This window comes from Pyrgilauda ruficollis, unplaced genomic scaffold (genome assembly GCF_017590135.1).
Source record: "Pyrgilauda ruficollis isolate IOZ18807 unplaced genomic scaffold, ASM1759013v1 scaffold110, whole genome shotgun sequence".
NCBI lineage: Eukaryota > Metazoa > Chordata > Aves > Passeriformes > Passeridae > Pyrgilauda > Pyrgilauda ruficollis.
Genome location: NW_024509211.1, coordinates 1,686,350 through 1,708,923, shown reverse-complemented (window position 1 = coordinate 1,708,923; position 22,574 = coordinate 1,686,350). Strand labels below are relative to the sequence as shown.

The 22,574-nt window shown below is 44.5% G+C and overlaps 1 protein-coding gene across 3 annotated transcripts; it reads left to right on the top strand.

Annotated features, from left to right (window-relative positions):
• The first annotated feature begins 810 nt into the window (after positions 1 to 810).
• On the top strand, positions 811 to 22,298 carry LOC121358613 (potassium channel subfamily K member 16-like). Of its 3 annotated transcripts, none has more exons than XM_041476980.1 (8): positions 811 to 1,131; positions 3,159 to 3,279; positions 4,980 to 5,146; positions 6,745 to 6,913; positions 9,950 to 10,110; positions 16,376 to 16,500; positions 17,741 to 17,873; positions 19,921 to 22,298. In XM_041476980.1, exons 1-6 carry the CDS (start codon positions 937 to 939, stop codon positions 16,388 to 16,390), a joined length of 828 nt encoding a protein of 275 aa, XP_041332914.1. In that variant the 5' UTR covers positions 811 to 936; the 3' UTR covers positions 16,391 to 16,500; positions 17,741 to 17,873; positions 19,921 to 22,298. The 3 variants fall into 3 exon arrangements, with proteins under 3 accessions (XP_041332914.1, XP_041332918.1, XP_041332903.1); XM_041476984.1 differs by having other exon boundaries at positions 16,376 to 16,523; XM_041476969.1 differs by lacking the exons at positions 16,376 to 16,500; positions 17,741 to 17,873; positions 19,921 to 22,298 and having other exon boundaries at positions 9,950 to 10,966.
• The last annotated feature ends 276 nt before the right edge of the window (positions 22,299 to 22,574 follow it).

The following is a 22,574-nucleotide window of genomic DNA, read 5'->3' as shown; positions in this document are numbered from 1 at the left end:
TCAAAGTCATTTAGATTGGAAAAGATCCTTAATGCCATTGAGTCCAACCATTAACCCAGAACTGCCCACCACTAACCTGTGTCCCTAAGCACCATGTCTGGTGATCTTTGAGATCTTTTCCAACCTAAACAATTCTATAATTTTATGACTCCACTGATCTGATGGCACAGCTACTTTTTTATCCATCCAGCTGTGCACCCAGTACCAGTGTAATGTATTCCCTTGGATACACTGCAGAGGAATTGCTGGCAGAAGAACCTGTTCAGATTTGGCACGTATGCAACCCACAATCATTTGCCTGTATGTCCAAGGTTTTGCTCTGAGCTGTTGAGGCTCTGCAGGGCTGCATGACCCTGCCCTGTGCTGCAAGCAGGCAAGTGAAGCCCAAAAGATCAGTCCAGCTGCATTTCCCTGAGGCTGCCCTTGAACACGGGACACGAAGGAGCTCCTGGGATCAGAGGCTTGCCCTGCAGTCCTGTTCTTGGACTCAGCAGGAGACACAGGAGGGCAAACAATGGTTTTCCAAGCAAACTCCCCTGTGAACCCCTTCCAGACTATCCTCACCTGTCCCCAGAGCCTTCTGAGCAGGAGATGGACACCTGCCAGCTGCTCAGATCCCGACCCACTTTTCCTGAGAACTCAGCAAGGGAGAGTTTCACAGACAAGAGGAAATCCCTAAACAGCATGCAGCCCAGAGAATGGAAAGTTTTTTCTTGCTGGGGGGGTTGGGTTTATTGTGGTTCTCCCCCCCACCCCCACCCCTTCCAACTTCCCAGTGAATGCATCTGGCAGCACACTGTCCCTGCCAGTGCGGGATTCCAGCGGAAACCAGAGGTGGGAGGGCTCTTCCTGCCCAGGGGAGGCTTCCCAGGAGTATGAGGGATTTACAATCGCCTCCTCTCGCTCCCTGTCCTCCGCAGAGTTGCCCTGAAGGCCATGTGCAGTGGCAGGCTGCAGACAGCTTTGCTGGTGGCTGGCTACTTTGTCTACCTGCTGGTAGGTGCTGCTGTGTTCCAGGCCCTGGAGAGGACTGCTGAGAAGCAAGAGAAAATGGCAGCTGCCCAGATGAAGGAGGCTTTTCTGCAGAACTTCACGCAGCTCACGGTGCCAGAGATGGAGCAGTTCATGAAGGTGAGTGGAAGTCCTTTCTCCCTCCTGTTTCCCCATCAGATGTTGTTTCCTACTCGTCCTTGCTGCACAGGTAACTCTCACTGCTTTCCTTCTGATTGTGGTTACCTGGATGCTTCCAGCAAACCTCTCTCTGGTGTGAGCAGACAGCTCAGTCTGATGGTAAATACAACTTGTGTAGCTGGACAAAACTTTGTGTGTGCTAGCTATTAAAAATCCCCATCCCACAATATCCTGGGTTTTTTGGGTTCTTGCCTCCTGTTGATTCTGCTTTTAGTGGGGCTGTGCTCTTACACAATGGGTGGCATGGCAAGAAAAATGAGGCTGCTTGAAATGAATAGGTGTGGCTGCCACTCGGAACAGCGTCACAGATTGTGCAATATAGAAACAATAAGGAAAGGTCTGGATGGGGAAAAAAAAACAAAACAAAACTCCAAATAACTACAAGGAGGGTAGCATGGTCAGAGTTTCATTTTTAAGGATGCTGCAGAAGAGAAACAGGTAGCCTGGCCAGGGGAAAATATTTCTCGTCATAGCACAGGAAGATGAAGATGAATATGGCTGTCTCTTCAACCTGGGTATTTTAGAGCTCTATCTGCTATAATGCAGGAGAAAATGAGGAGTTAAAGCCTTGCTGGAAGCATTTCCACATGGAAAACTAATGGAGCTCTTAATGGGCCACTTCACAGAATAAAGAAATGCGGGGAAGAACTGGTGTTTCTAATAGCAGAACCAGCAATTCAGTCCCTGTTTCACCCATGCATGCATCCTCTTCACCTTGTTTTTTATGGGTAGGGAAGAAGGTAAAAAAAAAAAAAAATGAGAGCTTTTCAAGAAGGGAAGGAAAAAAAAAAGATGAGGTTTTAAGACAAAGAAATCTTTGTGCAAGGGCTATGGAAATTATTTTTGTTAGCCTCAATTTTCTGAGACATCAGCAAAAAACATAGTGAAGGAAGAAGCAGGGAGGAAGATTTTGCTGGTGCAATTTATTCCAGCATGCATCCTGCTTCTGACAGGGCTCTGTCCTGGATTTTATCTCAGTTGTTTCTGTACAAACCAGCCTGCCTTCCAGATGTCCAGTCCAATGTTCGCTGTTTACTAAAGACAGGGACAACTGGAGGGACAACTGCTAAAGACAGGGATACTGTTTGCTTTTCATTCTCCTTTTAACTTAAAAAAATAAAATAATAAGAGAGTTAAAAAAATAACAGCACTTAGAATTAAAACCAAGGAAGAGTCTGAAAATGCATAAAATGGTAAATGATAGGACTGGAGAGGTGTGGAAGAAATATTTAGTCAAGCCTTGTGTGGCAGGGCAGTCTCAACTCAACCCAAACCATCTCTGACAGATGTTCCTCTATCCTCCTCTCAAAGGCAACTTTGCAAATGTGTGTGTAAATGTATAAATTTATCTGTGTGTATTCATGAATACAGTTTGGAGAAGAATGTGTATGCCAGGCTTTGCAAATCAATGGACTTTTTCTGAATTTAATTCTGTGACACTAATCAAAATACAGACTTGAAATCAAATTCTCAGTGTATCTCATGTGTACCCTGGCACAACTCACTGAGGCACCACTGGGAGGGATCAGAGCCACTGCTCATACAGGTGGGTGATCAGATCTTGGATCCACCACTGCCATCTCAACTGCAAGTCCAAATCCAACAATCAGCCACCCCCATCTCTTAAACCAGTTCTGTGCCACATCATAGTCACTCACAGGATTGTGAATTTCCAAACTACTTGGCCTGAAAGAAACAAGGCCCTTGGTCACACTGAAAGAAACAATTTCTCTTCAAATACCAACTGGAGCAGTCAGCACAAACAGGGCAGAGGTTGAACCCAAACCAACTGGATAATGCCTTCCCAGCCTTAGAGGTGAAGGTGTGAATAGTGTCAGACAATCTCTGAAGTGAGGTGAGTGGTACTTGCAGGAGAGGAGCAGTAGTTGGATAAACCTGTAATATTTTTGCAGTAAGCTCTTGAGAAAAGCAGTCATGATGATACCAAACTTTGCTTTCTCTCCCAGAACCTGATTGAAGCCATTCAAAATGGAGTATACCCTGTTGGAAATGAATCACAGTTTGAAGAGAGCAACTGGGATTTCAGCAACTCCTTCTTCTTTGCAGGCACAGTTGTCTCCACAATAGGTAAGTCTAATGCTTTCTATTTATGTGTGCTTGTGTGTGAGTGATGCTTATTATGTCTGGTTGTTAGGACATGAATGGATAATACTTTCCAGGATGAAAACTCCAGCCCTTTGTTGTCACGGGTGGCAAGCAGGCAAGGACTTAGTCCTAGGACCTTCCCAGTGCACAGTTTTTCATGCTTTATTTTGGCTTGTCAAATATCAGTGGCTTTTCCTATTATTTCCCACTTGTTTCTTCTTTTCAAATCATCTGTTATAATGTTCACTCTGCTGATATTTGTAGGTGGGAGATAAACTTCACTTTCCTGGTGTTTATTCCAGGCTTTAGATCTGAGAGTGCTGTAAAAGATAAAAAATGTAAGGAAAGAAGTGAGTCCTGCTGGGGCCCGTCTCCATAACCTGTTTTGAGCTGTTAATTCACGTATTCAATTAGTAACATGCCAGGAGGAAAAAAATGGGAAGGGGTAAATGAAAATGCTGAGAATTTTACATTGCTGCTTCAAGCTGTTCTGACCTTTACAGGGCCTGCCTGCCCCTACCTGCTTCATCCTTTCTTTCAAATGTACATCCCAAAAAGTGCAGGCCTGCCAAACTTAAGGATAAAACCCATACTGTTGGCACCTTCTTCACAGTCATGCAGTGGAAGTCAAATGTGTGTTTTTACAGAGTGGTACTGAGGCCTCATTCCCACCAGATCCTAAACACAACTGGTCTGTGACATGTCCCAAGGGCCCCAGTAGTGTCCCAGCACCATGGGAGCTGTGTAAGTGCTGCCTGGGCCCACAGGAGATCTCCTGCTGTAGAAGGGGAGGGTTCTCACCCATCATTGAAACTGGAATATTTCTCCAACAGGGAGCACAAGACAGCTCATGCATTTGGGAATCTAGTAGCCCAAAAATCACTCAGTTGTTTTGTCTTTTCCCCACAAAGAAAACATTGCAATTTTCAAGTAACGGATGCCTTGACGTGAGCTGTGCATGGGTAATGCAGTTTTCCAGGGTCATTGATAGCATAAGGACATACACAAAGTTCAGTATTCTTGCACTCAGGCATGTACCTCATGAGGTCCAAGAGTCTTAAGACTAAAGGACATGTTTGGGGTTGTTCCACTAATTATATAAATCCTCTCTTAGTAGGACCTTAAGGCAAATGTCTCTCTGGCATGAGCAAATCAGCTACCAGCAAGGTCTGGGCTAATTAGCACCATCTATTCTAATGCACACTGCACTGCCTTGGGACTGGAGTCAGTATCTGGACATAGCAACTCACTGGGATGGAGCCAGGGAGGTCACTGACACACAGGCAGATCAACAAGAAGCTGGGGATGGCTGCATGTGATCCTGACAGCCTGGGACTCCAGCTCTGATGTCTTCCAGATCCTCAGACTTCTATTTTCTGACTTTCCATGTATTTGTCACAGGACAGAGCACGTTTCCCATAATTGCATCTTGATTGTGGTTTTGTTCCCACTAAGGCTGTGTTGGGAACACACAGTGCTTCTGCATTCCCCCAGACATGCAGGGTGAACCACTTCATCTGCTAACTGCCTTTTTCAGAGGAAAAAAGAGTGCATTTGGGCTGAGAAACACTAGCCACATCTTTTAGGGTCAAAGGCAGGCTGGATTGGAGTAAAGGTGAATATGACTGTGAAATGCTGCAGTTCTTTGGAATATCTCCTCTGACCCATCTTTTCTTTTATAGGCTATGGCACATTACATCCTAAAACTGCTGGGGGACAGATCTTTTGTGTGTTTTTTGCACTTTTTGGAATCCCTCTGAACATTGTTTTTCTGCACCGTGTTGGTAAGATGCTCTCACTGCTCTGCAAAAAGCTGGGGAAATTCCTGTACGAGAAAGGAATGAGAAAGGTAATTGGTTTTACCTACTCAGGCACAATTATATGCTCATTTCTAGTCTTTTTCTCAAGTTTTATGCTGCCTTATCCTCGATTGTATTTGCTTTTGTGCTGGGTTAGATGTTCTAGGGCAGAAAGAGGCATTCTTCACTTGCAGAGCTAAGCAGACATGTCAGCCTTAGAGGAGATATTCAGACAAAGGCATGCATTTTGTCTTCCCATCTGATGGGAATGGCAGAAATCCAGCCCCCTTCAGCAATCAGTGGAGAGAGTGGGCATCCCACCCCACTTCTTGAGACACTTATCTCAGGAGCCAACACCCTGGGGAAGTGCATGCATCCCTTCAAAACCAGTAAAGGTGATTAAACGTCACCTTAAGGCAGCAAAAGCAGGTGAGCTGTGCAAAGCTGTAAAAATTAGGTGAGGTGTAGAGGTTAAAATGGATTTTAACTCAATGCATAGTGGGTTACTCCTCATAATAGTGGGATTACCCAGTCCTTTAGTCTCTCTCCTCCCTTAACTCTGACAGAAAGGAAGCATCAGGCTGAAGTTGTCCATTTGAGCCTGGTTGCTGAAAGATGAGGAGACACCTGTAACAAGCTACAGACAGGATGTCTTTTGTCTGGTTTATGCCCCATTTTATTTTCAGCTCCTCCCCTTCTCTCAGCACCGCTGAGGAAGTGAGAATAGCTTTTCTGTGTCTCCTACTATAATTCTCTTTCAGGACAAGGTATGATTGCTACAGATAACCCTGTTCAGATTGCTGAATTTCCTGTCATATATGGCAAACTTAAACAGAAGATAAGGCTCAATCAGATACAGGCTCAAGCATGTACACAATACATGAAGACATGAAAAGTTGTCCAGCAGTTGCCATTAATTTCCAGGCAATCTGGATTTGGAAAATTCTATACATAGAAACTATGTGTCTGGCTGATAAATCTCTACATATAATAAGTCTTCTTCTCTAGTCAAAGCTCCATGACTGCTGGGAAGTAGAATGCCTTAAAAGTCACTGTACAGGCTCTTCTTTATCAAGAGCTCATTAGTTTTTTGGTTTTTTTTTTTTTTTGTTTGTTTGTTTGTTTGGTTGGTTTTTTTTACAGTGAGATATCCACTGTTTAGGAACCAAGTTGTGGCATTGATGCAATGAGAAATAAAGTCAATAACCAAGACTCTTGAAGATAGTACTTTCAGAAATGGTGCAATTATTTTTAATTAAAAATTCTCTTTTCCCAGGAAAATCTGAATTTAGGTGCCAATCTTAAATACCTAAAAATTAAAAATGAAGTTGTGTGGTGATAAGTGGAAATGGTTTGACTCTGATAAATGTCATTAAATATTGGAGGAATTCCTCCAATAGTCACAGTCATTGATACAATCAAGTAAAAGACTACATCTTCCAGGGCCACTGTGGACATGAAATACCCATAACACCTCGCTTCCCCCTGATTCTAAGCAAGACTGAGGTATTTCCAGAGGAAAAGCACTCAGTAGAAATCCTTCAGATCCTCCTGATCCCATATAGCCACCCACTTTGAATAGCCAGCACTATATATAGCTTATTTGTGTTTCAAATCATGATTATAATTGAACTGGTTTATTTTTCAGAAGAAGATCAAATTTCTGACCCTTTTGTTCTTCCTGGCAACGGGGATCCTGGTTTTTCTGTGCTTGCCATCAGTCTTCTTCCAGATAACAGAGGGCTGGTCCTACAGTGAAGGAATTTACTTTGCATTTATCACCCTCAGCACCATTGGCTTCGGAGATTATGTAGTAGGTAAGGTTGATTGCAGAGAAGAAACACATCAAAACACCAGGATAATGACTGTAATTGCCATAGGTTGACTGAATGTACTGTAGAGACAAATCTGTCAAAAGTCTTTGCTTAGTCTTTGCCTTGTACAGTTCTGGGGGAAAATACTTCTCTGGGGTTGTATGTGCTTATAAAAGCACAAAGTCATCAAAATATAAAAAAATGAGGTGCTTTGGGGTGCAAAGTATTTTGGTGAGGGAAGGGAAAGTGGAATTTTTATTACCTAGAGGGAACAGTTTATGACAGCTGTACAAAACAAGGTGTGTATCGCTGCTTTAGCCATCTCAGATTTAGGTTTCACAGTGCAAAGTGAAGAAATAAGTGATCATGTTTCAGAATATATGACTTCACACAACAGACTAAGAGGTGGAAATCCCAGTCATGGGAAGCTGGGGAAATCTACTCACACTGTTAGAAGTAGGGCTTAAATATATACATCACTGCAAAAGTGGCCTTCTTTAATCTGCTGAGTATCTCTGGAGGTTTTCTATCCTCACAAGCCAGAGATTAGGATTTCCCCTGAAGAAACACTGTTTAAGCTGCACCCAAGCATGCTGGAATGCTTCTCAAAACATTTCTGTGGATCTGCTGGACAAAATACACTCTCCATGGAATAAGTTTCCAAAGGAACTGCAAAATAATTACCAGGAGCAAAATCAGTGTCCACAGAAGAAGCAGGAAACTGAACTCTGTGGAGCATCCAAGATTTCTCAACAACAATCTGTCCTGCCATCATCTTGCCAGCCTGAACTTCTCCTCAGCAGGGGTATGCAAAGAAAACTGTAGCTGATAGTTGCACCAGTGCTGTCCCCACAGAGGGTCTGGAAGCCTCACACACCTTTCTGAGGGACAGACATCTACCACACAATAAACCCTGGGCTCTCAAGCCTTGCAGAAGTGCTAGACAGGCCTTGGAGCCTCTGAGCTGGAAGGATTTCTTACATAAGGCCGATGCCTTTGGCAGAGGAAGCCCACAAACTTTTCCAGGCACTGATGTGTCACTGTTGACTATAATTTCTCTAAATCTGTTCCTTGAAATAGTCTGCTGTACAGAATGGTGGGGAGGGGCTGGTGTCATGCAGGAGAAAAACTGAGCATCAAAATGTTGCATTGTCTTTCCTTGTCCAAATCAAAGGTGTGTTTTACAATAATGACAGCAAGTCACTGCCTGAAAACCATGACTTCCATAGCACTCCTCTGCAGCCATATTGCTTTACAAAAACAATAACTTTCTAATTGTTACTTAAAAATAACAATTAGATAGGTCTCGTGGCTCTATGATTTCATCTTCATTAGGATGACAACTGAAGCTGAAATATTTTTCTGTGCCAGTATTTATCTTAATTGGCCTTAACAACAGTAATAAAATGTTGATAAATTTAATGCTTCACATCTTCACAATTAAACAAGCAGAATCAATGACTGCTCTGAGAATTATGCACTGAGAATTGCTTACAGATGATAAATGGTTTTTTGCACTGGCCAAGTGGAACAGAACAGGTCTGAGTTGATTTGCATTTTAGTACGTCAAAAGTGCTTTGTGGCTGAGCCTTTTTGGGGAAGGCAGACATGCTGGGAAGATGGCTCAGCCTGGAATACATGTACATACAGGAGATACCTCTAGGGTGAAACTCCCTGGGGGTTGTTTACTGAATATTCCCTGCTCAAGTCCAATTTTGGGGTAACAATACAAAGATATTACTTGTGGCTTTGCTAACCCCGCTCATGAACTCCAGATAAGAGCACAACAAGGAGATGCTTTGTACCAAGGCTGAGAATCCCTTTGCCAACTCAATGCCAGCAGCAGGAAAAGAAACAGCTGTTGGATACCTGTGCATGAGGACAAACCTGCTCACTGCTGCCCCATTTCCAGAGCTCTTGGATAACAAAGAACAAAAATCTTGCCCATTAATCTATGCAGTACAGAGCACTGCAGGACTTGAAAAGAGTTGCCAGCACCCAGGCTCCTTCTGGGCAGGTTCACCACGAGGTTTGTGGTGGTCTTCCTGTCCAAGCACGTTGCTGTGTTATCCACTATATCAAGACACCTTTGGCAGTGACTTGGAGCACTCCATAAGCAATATCACCAAGTGTTCCTCCAGATGCCAGGGCCACATCACCTGTATCATGATGATAATATTGTGTGGGGCCAGGCAAATGCTCTCTGGACGTTGGGGGTGGGTTGCTGACATCTGAAGGATCAAACAAAATGACCCATGCAGAACAGCAGGTGTGAGGTCCTGGCTGATGCTAAGAGGATCAGACTGCATGAAATAAGCTTTGGTCCACTGGTTTCCAACATAGAAAGTTCTGTTCTTGGCACGTGTCAGTAAATTCTCATCAGTCATGTAGTTTTTTTAATGGGGGAAGCTCCTGAAACCATTCAAAAATGAGGTAGGAATTGCAGCTACACTCTTTGTGTGCTTGCAGGCACCTGTAATTTAAAGGAACTATTTATTAGGTTGTAATCACACTCTATAGAAATACAGGGAATTACAATTACCCAGATAATAATGGTTGTGTGGTTACAGTGGCCCACTGTGCTCTGCTTTTTGTGCTTTGGGACTTTGGGTGCAATTCCAAGATGATACAATACAATTTAACACTACTTCCCACATTATTTCATTTACCTGTACGTGCAGCAGTTGTACTGGGATTGAGATGTAGTAAGGGGGAAAAAATAACCTGCTCTGATGGTAATTCACCTCAATCACAAAATCATAGAATCACAGAATGATTCACTTCAATTCCAGTGTGTCATTTGGCAGGCCAGCATATTTGTATCATGCTTATTGCATATATCAGTTCATTGCAACAATAAGAGAATTGCCCAGCCTTAACCTAGTGCTCTGGAGCTGAGAGTCTCCATTACAATGAAAAAGTCACCTTAAAGTACTCAATATAAAACATACTGATGAATTCATTAGGCTGTTCCACTTTACACTGGCAAGGCAATTTATCTTTTTAATTTTCTCCTTCTTTCTCCCCCCTTATCTTCAGGCAAACAGTCTGACAGGAAATACTTTTCCTACTATCGAGTGCTGGTGGCCATTTGGATTCTTTTTGGCCTTGCCTGGATTGCTCTGCTGTTTAATTTATTGACAACAGTACTAGAAGATACTGAAAAAATAATTGTCAAGGATCTGCAGCAAATTGGAAAGGTGAGTAAGGACAATGTAGGAAGCCAGCAAAGAAGATGCTGGCCCGTTCAATTTATTCCTGAAGAAGAACAACTACCACCACGTGCTGGAGGGGATGCAATGAAAATGGAGTCATTAACAGCAAATTCTGAACACACAAAAAATGAAAAAAAGTGTTTTCTAATAGCAAAACTATTGCCATAACGTGTTGAGAATTGAATTCTTCATTGGAGAATTGCTAGTTAATTATTCTAAAAAATTCCCATAGAAATAAAATTTCTCCTACCTTTTGCCGAGATATCACCTTTTAGAACTCAAGACTTACAGTTACACAAAGCCTGGATATTAATGGTAAGAAATTTGCTCCTCAGTTTGCAGCTAGGTTGTGCTAACAGCCTGAGAAGTGCACCTGCTTTGCAAAGTGTTTTTAAGGTGCTTTCACAAAAATGCAGAGGAGGGGCATGGAAGAGCTTGCTGGTTCTGTTTGGATTTTGCAGCTTGCAAGAAATCATGTCTCTTCCAGGAACTGACATGCAGAAGCTTTTCTGACACTGCATAGCACTTTTGGAAGAAGAAATAAGGGTATATAACTTCATAGGTGCTTGACTTGAGCCATCATATTGGATCAGGTGTTATGGTCTGAAAGACATGTTTAAATGACAAGACCTGAGCTCAGTTCAGAGACACTTGAAGCATCTAATGGACAGGGTCATGAAATGGTTAGCATGTTAGAAATGACTGATTCTACCTCTTCCTCTTTTATACTAAGATGAATAAAGGCAATTTCAGCTTTTATCCCGGTGGCTCTGAAAAACCTTTCTGATGGTGTTTATAAAAAATGAGACCTATCTTTAATTAAATTTTTATAATAATTTTATTCTGCAAGTTTTTCATAAGAACTGAGACCATTATGAAGGGAGGAGTCCTTGCTGCAATGTTTTGATTCCATAGGAACTATGAAGCCATTTAGCAATGATTCTGTGGTGCTGTTGCTTTCCAAGGGTGAGTGGTGTCTAAACCTTCAACCAGGTGAAAAAAAAAGGGTGCCAGATCTGGGCATGGCTTTTCAGACATGCTGTCTGGCCTTCAGGCCACTTCTGGGTGAAGACTCTGACCTTCAAAGGGTTGATCTGTGTGTCACAGGACTTCCATGTGCCAAAAATGCACAGAAACCCAGCCCTGAAGAGCTGGCAGAGCAGCTGGGGCAGACACAGTCATAAAAGTGAAACATCCCCTGTGTGTTTATGATCACACCAAAAGTCAGCCCAGCCCAACACCTTCTCTGACCATAGCTAATGTGTCCCCCAGCAGTGCAAGGATCAGGCTGCTCTGCCATGCCCCAGCACAGGGGCCAAGCCCTCTGCCCGCCCATGCAGGAGATGGGGTCTGTACATCAAAATCCATGAACTTGCCCAAATGCTGAGCTCACATCAGCACCCACAGGACTCTCCAAGGCAGTCCATAGCTTTAGTGCACCAAGTCCTCACTCTGACAGTGCTGAACCTGTCACTTGACATGTTACTGTGAGCCCCTCAAGCTCCTGTTTTTTCAGACTGAATAATTGGGTTTTGCTCACCCTCTGGGTGTTACTTACAGCATGACCAGCCCATGCCAGAGTTATTCCTGTATGAAAAGGAGAATAAATTACAGCTGTAAAGCAATTTCAGGTTATAAAGATGCAGTCAGCCTTGAAGTTGGATTCATAACTATCTCAGTCAAACAGAGCCATGCTTCTTGCCAAAGCAATTCTGCTGGTTCAAGACCTGGCATGTAGACCTGGCCAAACATGTACTTTCTTTCCCTCCACAAATTATTTTCCAGTGTTACTCTCAAGGCTGACTTCTCACCTCATATGTCTCACTGTCAGTAAACGTTTTTGAGGCAGCAGGAGCAAGACCTGACTGAAATCAAAGGAGGGTAGCAGGCACCAGAGCCAGGCAGAGATAACAGCTGGATGCTCCCAGGCAGGGATCTCTTCACCTCTCTGTTTTCCTCTCTCACGGAGCATTAACCCACATTATTATTTTCCAGGCATCATTCTAGTCTCTATTATCTCTTTTTTTTTTATTTATTTTTTTTTTTTAATTTTCCCCAGCCCTTCCCAGAAGGATCATTAACCCCGCTCCCAGTCTAATGTAGGGACTGTCAGGGCTGGTTTAGGGGGTGTGAGGGTCCTGCCTTGGGGTGCAATAGTAATTTTGTACAGCCTCTCATTATTCCTTCCATGCCAGCTCCTGGTGTCTGGAGTGGAGGGTTTCTTCAACTTCTTCCCATTACTCCCTGTTGTGACGACACAACTCAGCCCTGGAACAGGCTGCAGATGTCCCATTGTAACACAGAGTAACCAAAGATGCTTTTTTTAGACATTTCAGGAAGGGCAAGAGAGACATCCCATAGCCTCTGAGTGTAAACAGCAAGCACAGAGCCAGGAAGTGCCTCTTGGAGCAAAATGGGACAAATTCTCGTTCCTTTGCCTTGGTGGGTGTTTAAAAATGAGTCTTGAAACCCAAACACTTCCCACTTCCAGGAGTCCATCTGTCCTGTGTGGTCATTGCCATAGGGTGCAGGCATTGTAACTCATTCCTCCTGCCATGCTCCAGGGTAAGGATGTGTTACAGAGGGACTGAAAAAGCCACCCAAGGCCAGAGGATCCAGGAAACAAAACATTACCCAGGAATGGCCATCATGGGGCTGTCCACCTTCAGGCAGCAAGAACTGAGGTGTCCCTGTAGATGCCAGCCTGGCAGCACAGAAAACACATCCATTTAAAAAACATAAAAATAAAACCTCTCAGGAGGAGCTTAGCTGCTCTGAGAAAGGAGGCTGCCTATTCATAAACCCTTCCTCCTGCAGAGGCCTTTTGGAGAAGGGTCTTAGCTTTGCTCCTTGTGCCCTCCAGTGGCTGTGTGCTGCAGACCCTTTCCCATCACATCCCTGCCAGGTCTGGGGAGCCTTTCTCCACCTCCCACTGTTGCAGCTCTGTTTTGTCAGTGGGAACCAGAGGACACAGCCCTTTATTTTTATCCAGTTCACACGAGTGTGCAAAAGTCAAAAAAATGCCTCATTCTCCAGAAAGATGGGGATGAGCACCTCAGACTGGTGCAGCCAAGGTCCCTGCCTTGTGCCCACGTGGAGACAGCTCTGTGGAGGCCAGCTGGGATGTGATGGCTTTCTGCCAGCAAACCAGCACCAGAAGGATCCTCACTGGCAGCGCACACGGCGCCCATGGTGGGCAGCACTCCCATCACACGCCCCATGCAGAAGCTTCCCATGCACAAAATCTGTTTCAGGGTCAAGGCATGCATTCCCACCCCATCCCAAAAGGGAAAGGGATTGGTCTGGGAAAAAAATGTGCAAAAAGGCAAGTTTGGGTGCAGGATCTGAGGCCTGGAGGGGCTGGCAGTGCCTCATGCAGCACCACGGGTGGAGATAGGAGCTGCAGATATGTGGAAGGAAGAACCAGCACCAAAGGGTGTGTGGTCCTCTCTGCTGGGAAAGGCAAGGGGAAAGCCTGGGAAAGCTGCAAGCCAGGGTGGGAGAAGAACTTTTTTGGATATGATATTGTTCCTTGTTCTTAAACTGAATGATAAATCTGTCTCCAAAAGGGCTTAGGCACGGTGACAAATGTCTCCAGGGCTGGAGCAAGCAGCCTTTTCCAGCATTATCGTCCTCAGAACATTGCACAACAGCAGCAGAAATTGTCCTCACATCACCCCTGGAAGGGGGAATTGTTGATTCCTGTGCAGGTAACAGGGCCCCAGAGAAAATTCAGTGTATCCCAAACACTTTCATCAGACCTCTGGCTCTCTCAGCCAGGACCAGGTGTCCTGGTATTGCTTACTGATAAACTAGACCCAGATAGTGGTTCTGTACTTCTTGAGGTTTAAAAAAAAAAAACAAAAAAAACCTTGAATTGAGAGCAGAATTAGAGAAGAGATTCTACTCCACATCTGGAGATTTAAAATAATCCCAAGATTTTTAATTCATGACTGTAAGCCAGGCTTTGCTGTTCCTCTGCACGTTCTCCTTGCCCAAGGGACAGAAACCAGGAATAAATCCATTCTAAAATCCCTGTTCTGCCAAGTGACAGAGTGACAGAAATGCTCTGGAGACCAAGCAGAAGGGTTCTCCACTGGCAGATCTGTACAGCCTGCAGCCTTTTCTGGGAGTTGCTCAAAGCTCTCCCTGTGACCCATTCCCACTGTGCCACACAGGGGAATCCAATTTTCACAGAGCAGCCTCCTGTGCCACTGCCAGCTCTCCCACTGCAGCTTGTTTTCAAATGGGAAACATTTCCAAGGCAAGCCAAATACTTTCCAATACATTAAACCAGTTGCTGAAAAACTCCAGGAGTAGGATTGTGAAATATATTATCTGGGATTAAATGGCAGCAGCATGTTCCTGCATTCAGTCTGTGCTGCTCCTCATACATCACCCACATCTTCGCTGCCAGCTAGGAAACAGTGTGCACTTTTGCACTTGAAACCAAGGAAAAGCCATGAGGAATTATTTTTCCCCTCAGAAATTCAATTGCCTCCAGAGAGAACAGGAGAAACTACACTTTGATCTGTCTTTAATTAGTATATGGGCTGTTAGGGATCGTTTGAGGTCTCCCTCAATTAATAGCCAGTTCATTTGGAGAGATTATTTTTTTTCTGGAAGCAGAGGCACTACTCAAAACAGTGGAACACCTTGGCTAATGTAACATCACACAGCCAGTGGGATATTCTTTTTTTACAGCTATTGCTAAGCATGGGCCACACACATGCTGTTTTCCACTCTGTCACACTTGGACTTGTGCTTGCTTGCCTGACTCGTGACCAAAAGGCTGGATCCAGCTCAGAACTGGTTTAACAAACATAACTAATCACTCTACAAAGGCTTGCTTGTAGTCCATCCCTCACGATCACATCCAAAGAAACAAAAACCCCAGGTTTTGGTGCCAGCCAAGTCCCTCATACCATTCTGGTAGGATTCAAAGTGGTGTTGAACATAGATTTGAGACCAGATCTCACACTGTGGGGAAAGGGGATCCTTTGGGATCTCTCACATGGATGTCTGGGGAGATGTCTGATGGGATGTCTGAGGACCAGCCTGGGCAGCACTGACTTTACTACATCACAGGTAAAGTCAACATTTAGCTCTTCAGGGGCTAAAATTGGGGGGGGAAGTAAAAATGCTGCCTCCTTGTCCGTGCTCCTGCATCCCTGCAGCTGGTCTCACCTCCAACCCAGAACAGGAACTCAAATCTGCTTAGAAATTCAGCATTTGCTATCACGAGTGGTTCTGGACTCAATTAGGGTAAATCTCAGTCATGGATTTGGAAAGGCTCATTATGCTGTGTTAAAATTAGGGCAATTATTGAATCCATTTGATTACCAGACATGATTTAGGAGATGTGTCTCTTGAATAAACACTTTCCAAATTTCTCTTTCAATTACTCTTATATTTGTGGTTGGAAACTACATATGTACTTTGTGGTATGATGCTGAAGCATGAAATAATACATCCCCAGAAAGAGAGATACCCTGATAAGCAGAACAATAATAATAACAAGCATGAGTCATTGAAAAATGAAGGGAAGTACAATTTACAATTTAAGCTGATGGCTTCCTTGAGAGGGATTAGCCAGAAAGATGCTGATGTTCTCAAAGAACAAATGTGGTTTGAGGTGAATCCAGCTTCTCAAAGTAAAAGATGACTGTTCATCTTTTGGCATGGAGAAAATCATGCATCAAGACCAGAAAAGAGCATAAGTCAGAATTTGTGCTGGAAGTCCCCCAGAAATCACTGTTGCCTTCATTTAAATGACTCATTGAATGCTTTAAGATCAAGGACAAGGTCTTAAATTTAAAATGGTTTTGGAGACTTACTGGAAACCAAGGATGAAACCTAAGCAGGTCTCATCTGTCTATTCTCAGCTTCAAAAGTCCAGGCATTAATCTCAAAATAAAATATGCAGTGCCTGAAAATTAGAAAGATGCAAGAAGCCCATTAGGGGCACCTTCCAAGTGCTGGAAACCAATTCTCCCTATCCAAGCAGTCTGCCTCTTCACAAAGCATGCAGGAGCTATTCAGTGTCTCTGTTGTGCAAGTCTGTCACAAATCAATGCTGGGGTTGGGACCTGTATATTGCCCCAAATTAGATATAAATCAATTAGAGGTCAATTCCAGTCTCTGCAGAACTTCAGCCAGTTTCCCAGTTGCCAGTGTAAAAGTCCAACGATTTTTAAAATATATTTCTTTCCTTTCTTCCTTTCTTTCCTGATGTCTTTCTTCCTTACAGCCTTCAAGTTGGTGATGGGATGAAGGATGGATGCAGCAGAGCTCGCTACAGTCCCAGAAATGCATGGGCAGCTCCTGAAGAACATGGCCCAGCAACGAGGCCTACAAAGTGCTTAAAGGCTGAATGTAATGACAACAGTGGTAGCACAGTTGGGTGGTGCCAAATAGCCAAAAATTGCTAGGGGGAAACAAAAAAGAGGAATTTCCAGCAGTGGTTGTAAAAGTCTGTTCCTTGCTTGCAGCAGGTCTGTGACAAAACTCTGCATACGAGCTGCCCACACTTTTTGCTCAAACATGGGTCATTTATTGGGCTGGAGTTTGGTAACAACACTTCCCAGTCATCATCTCACAGGTCTCTGTAGGGGCTGGGCCTGCCTTGGCAGACCAGCCAGTGAAGGTGGAAAACATCCTCTAGGGATGTCAAGGGAGAAGCACAATTTTTGGTGCATGAAATTTCATACTGGCATTTGTAGTAGTAGCTGATTTTTGGGATCAGCCTGCATGATAGGTAAACCCCCTTTATGCACAGGTGTCCCTCAGCTGAGACAAAAAGTGTGTTGTGGTTGAAGAGGGACTTTTTACATGTACATGGAGGGGCAGGACAGGGGGAAATGGGCTTCAAACTGACAGAGGGTAGGGTTAGGTTAGATATTAGAAAGAAATACTTCCCTGAAAGGGTGTTGAGGTCCTGGCACTGGTGCCCAGAGGAGCTGAGTGCCCTATCCCAGCCCTTTTCCAGGTCAAGCTGGATGGATGGGGCTTGGAGCAACAGTGGGTGTCCCTGTCCATGGCAGGGGTTTGGAACAAGATGGTCTTTTAGGTCCTTCCCAATTCAAATCATTCCGTGCTTCTGGGATTCTGTTAAGTCACTGTGCACACACACGACAGAGCCTCCAGATGTCACCATCAACCCAAGCAAGAAAGAGGCACAGCACAGACCGAGCAGAATAACCCCACTCACAGACTTCTCCTTCAGTCCCTGCTCCCCTGCCTGGGACAGACAGACAGGAGGGTTTCCAGTCCACCTGGATTAAGTGCTTGAGTCACAGACAAAATCAACGAATGTGGTTTATAGCTGTGCATGAAAGCATTTTGTATGCACATTACGCTGATGTAGACCACATGGGTGCTTCCCTGTGTGTAGGTGTTCATTATTTTACACACACACACACACACACACATATATATATATATGAAATCATCTATGTGTATATATATATATGTATGTATATGCAGTTATATATATAACTTCATAACCTTTGGTCTGAAGAATCACAGGTTCTTTGCCAACAACTTTACCTGAAGGTAAAAGCAAGGCGTGTTCTCCAGTGCCTTTTCTAACCATATACATATTCATCTCTTCCAGTACACATTCCTGTGTCCCATCCAGCTGATGAGCTGAGAAATGGAGCAATCAGCCCTGTATAAAGGATCTGAGAGCATAGGCACAGGTGTTCCCAGAGAAAGAAGACAATTTGCCCTCAAGTCTCTGTAGTAAGGTCAGTGTTGACTTTTCAAGGAATTGGTTGTCTCCTCTATTTCCCTCGGCTTGTTAAGTTCATTTTGTGGCTCTCTTTCAGCAATCTAAATCTGCCTGTCTAGAAAAAAAAAAAAAAAAAAGGCTTAAAAAATCCCAACTCTGCCTCTTCTTCCCTTGAACTCTGCCCTCTCCTTACTGCCCACAAGATTGAGTGCATTCAGCATTTGTGGAGAAGAAAAAGGCCCTCAGCGCTGCTCAAAGCTGGCATTTACATTGTCCCTGTCACAGCGTGGAGCTGTGACGCAGAATAAAGTCACAAGCAGAGCCAAGCATTGAGGCAGCAGAGGTGTGGGACCCAAGGGACCCTGTGGTCACCCTTCCAGGGCTGCAGAGGGTGTGCAGGGTGGCAGAGCACCCTCCAACCTAACTTTGTACCTGCAGAAAACTGGCAGGATATCTGGGGGTGTTTGTTTAAACACACCCTTCCTCCTGAACATGACATTAAAAAAATATCACAAAAGGAAATGCCAGATTGGGCTGGGGAATGCTTGTGGGGTACAGAGGTGTTGTTTTTACATGAAAAGACCCTCAGGCTTCTCCTGCACCAAAGTTTTCATCCTCACAAAGTTTGAGCAGGGTCTGGAGGGATGGTGACACGGAAGATTAATGGATCTCTCCCAGCCATAGGTTGTCAGTTAAGTCAAGCACTGCTAATGCAGGATGCTGTCCTGAGACCTCTGTTAGCCCAATGACAAAGCTTTTTTTAAGTCCTCTGTGTAAAAGGCATAATCCTTGTATGCCAATGGATCATATCCTCGAGATCCCTAGGGAGCAAGGCAAATGTGGAAAGAAAGGGAAAGGAAATCCCTTATTTCATAATGGTGCAAACAGACATGTCAGGAGAATTACATCAATATGCAGCACATGTGAAATTTAATACTCCTCCTAATGCATTTAGATGAGGCAAAACGTAAAGTCTGTACTGCCTCTGGGAATAATTCTGGTAGGAAGCTTTCACCACCAGGAACCAAGGTCTTTCTACTTACTCTGGAATTTGAGCCTTTGTTTTCAAAGCCTTCCTGAGAGACTTCAAAATCAAGTTTGTTACATGTGCATTACTCTTTGAAGGTCTGTCTTCCAGAATGAAACACCAGTGCTCTTCCCAGCCATGCTGCTGTAAATGAAGAGCAGCACGGTTGAAAATCAGTCAAATATTCACAAGGGCCCATCCAACCTGCAAAAGAGGAGAGGCTTTGCACCGCAGAAAACCAAGATAAGCAAACACAACAGAGCTCTTATCCTTTGGCTGGTATCAGCTGGCACTGCTGGGGAGTCCATCAGAACTGCATGGCTTTCCACCAGCTTTGACTGTGACCCATAAGGCTCTCAAAGGCTTATAAACACAATATTTGATTTGGAGTCCTTGCAGACAGGAGGAGCCTGAAGTCTTCTCGCTGGTTTCCCTCCCTTTTATCAAATCATGGATATGGAATTCAGCAAAGGATACAGCTCAGATGTGGCTTGAATTCAGACAAGTGACTTGAAGTGATGATTTTCCCCCCTACCAGGCTGCAGATGATCGATGTATTATGCATGAAAATAGTGCCAGGCACAGATGGGGTGGGAGTAGAAGGTGTGAGCTGATAATGACAGCAGCCAAGTTCTGCTAGAAAAGACTCTACAACATGCTTGCATGTTGGGCAGAAAAAGGATGCAACATGCATGAGAGGCTAGCCATGGTTTAAAGGGTCAAACAGATTAATTACAGTCAAAACTGAGATTTATGCAAAGATTTGAGTGGCATGGTTGCCAGAGGAACAGGGGATTAGCCTCGATGATTCAAGGAATCATCTTCCAATCTTGTGTTCTTGAATAACCATTAGGGAGCTGAGTAAAACACATTTTTGGGGTTTAAAAGCTGAAGACAGGGAATCCAAAGGGGTGACATAGTTCTGCATCAGATATTGCCTTCAGCAGGATCCTGGCTCGTGCTCAGCACAGTGCTGAGAACTTGGCACCAGGTCCAAAGCTGAAACAAACAGGAATTTCTTCATGGACATTTCTAGGGTTTGGATCCAAGCCACTGAAGACCAGCATGTGAGGCCTAATCCCGTAAAAACAGTCAATGTTTGGATGGGAAACATGTCACTGAGTTGGAGCCAGGTGTGTGCAGACTTCCGTGGGAGGATGAGTCAAGAGAGCTCTGGCATCATCTGCAAAAGGACCTGATGCTGTGGGAGAGAGCTTAGCAAGTGTAAAAAACCATGAGGAAGCAGTGATGGTCCAAAGAAAAGCCCTCAATTTCCCTGGTTGTCCTTGGAGCATTCTGGAGATCATTGCAAGACCAGGCACTTGAAATAAGCTGTTTCCCTTCTACCTCTGAGCCATGAGACAGGGATGGTCTGTTCCTCACACAGCTCCTCTGGAGAAACTCCAGCCTTGAGCACAGAACTGACAGCTGGCAAGATGCCATTGGCTTTGCCAAATCTGACCACAGCTGGTCCCTGATGCAATAAAATGTTGAATCACCAGAATCTGAGAATGTGATTGTCTGGAGGGTCACCAAGAAAAATCAGCAAAGACTTGCTGGCAACTTGCAATGCATTTGCCAGTTCCAGGCTCCGTGGAAACCTGACCTGTCAAATTTCCTCCAAACAGGGCTCAGATGCTCGAATTTGCCAGTGGGGAAAAGCATTTCTGATAACGCTGCCCAACTTAAGCTTGCAAAGAAACCTCAAGTAGAGAGAGCCTCACGACGAATAAGGGTTTGTCTCACAAAATTCCCATGCCCCAAAGGGTTACAACCCACTCACCAAAAACCAAGAGCAAATGTGTGACAGAAAGGATGCATTGGGATACTGGGAGTAGCTCAGCATCCATGATGGCTCATGAGTAACCCATCAGCTCTGCCAGCCACTGGACTGGGTTTTTTCTGCTTCCCCTCCATCTGCCAGCTCAGCAAGACATCTCCACAGGGATCCACACATATCCTGAGACACCTTCAAACAGGCTTCCCTGTGACTGTAGCCCAACACAGTTTCCCTAAAGTACAGTTTCACAACCCCAACAGTTTTCCTAAAGTATAGGAGAACCTGAAGGCCTTCAGTCAGATCAGCTTCACTGGTTGCCCAGAAAAAAGCTGTGGCTGCCCCATCCTTGGAAGAGCTGGATGGGGCTTGGAGCAGCCTGGTGTCAGGGAAGGTGTCCCTGCCCAGGGAGCTGGCAGGGGATGGAACAGCGTGATCTGTAAGGTCCCTTCCAACCCAAACTATTCTGTGCTTTCTGTGGTTATTATGAATTCACTAGTTTTACACCCAATCAAGACCTGCCACAGTGAAAAACCCCTTCATTCTCACTCTAGTTGTCCTTAGGGTCACATTTTGTGGCGTTAGCACCATCGAGAACTACACATCAGTCTGGATCTGTCCTCCATCTGTCCTGCATCCTTATCTCGTGTGTTTTCAAGGAGCTCAGCAGAAATATATGGATCAAAGCTAATCGATAATACCAGAGCCCTTTCACCATATTGCTTTCACTACATTACTGCATCCTTTAAAAACAGAAATCTTAGCAGACCGCAGTACAATGCCAGACAGACTGTCACTTCCAAATTATGTTTATTTATTCTCTCTCTGCCTCTTGGCTGGCCCCATTACCAGCATATCTCAGTGTCTCTCAGCCATCAGCATATTTGCCTCCCCTCCCTTCCCCCTACCCCGAGGTACGTCTCCTCTCAAGTACAAAGTGGACTGACACGGCAAGTTTTTGAGCCTATTTAACACCAGCTTTATCTGAGGAGAACTGGATTCAGTGACAGAGCCTCAGAATTAATTACACGAAGGTGAATTCCTGTCACAGAGCCTGGCACAGTGTCACTGCAAACATTTTAACAGCCAGTCCCTGGCCCTCGACTGCCTTTGTGCAGTGTAAAGCAATTATTTGTACCTGCTTGGTGAAACGTGTCAGCCCCTTCAGAGGTGCTGCGACACAGCAAACACGCTTCAACCCTTGTTATTCACCAGGAAAAGGGTGTGTGGTGGATCTTGGCTCTGCACAAAGTCACTGCTGCTCGAGATCAAGCTCTTCAGGGATCTGAATGCAGCAGTTTGTGTATTATCCACATGAAGAATATCTTGCAGTTGAGGCCCAGTGATGTGGCCAAAAGCAGAAATGGGACTTGAGGCCAAGGAAACAAAAGTGCGAATCTCAAACAAGCACGTCCTTGCTGAGCCCCACCAGCAGGGAGGAATGGAAGACTGAACCCCCTCTTTCATCTCCCTTTTGTCAAGTATTTTCAGTCCTTTTCTCTCCCTTTTCACCTCCTGCATCCCAAGGGTACCCCTGGTGGAAACTGTTTTCCACCCTCACCCCAGGTCCAACTGCTAACCCTTGCTTCAGCTGTTACAGCTGACACATTCTTACCACATTCCTTCTTTATTCTCATTGGAAAAAAAGAAAAAAAAAAAAAAGGAGGACATGCTCTGAGGTTTTCTTTACATACCTTTATTACAAATTTGCACAGAGCTGAGCTGACACTGGGGTTAACCTGTAAAGTCCATTAGAGATCATCCTAGGAGACCAGAGGGAAAATAAGGAAAGTTGCATTACAGCCTGGAGCAAGGAAGGGAAACTGTTTATCCCTTCCACTGCAGCATCCTCCAGGGCAAGGAAGGAGGGATGGAGGGATGAGATGAGGTTTGTTACAGTGGAGAGCAAAGGG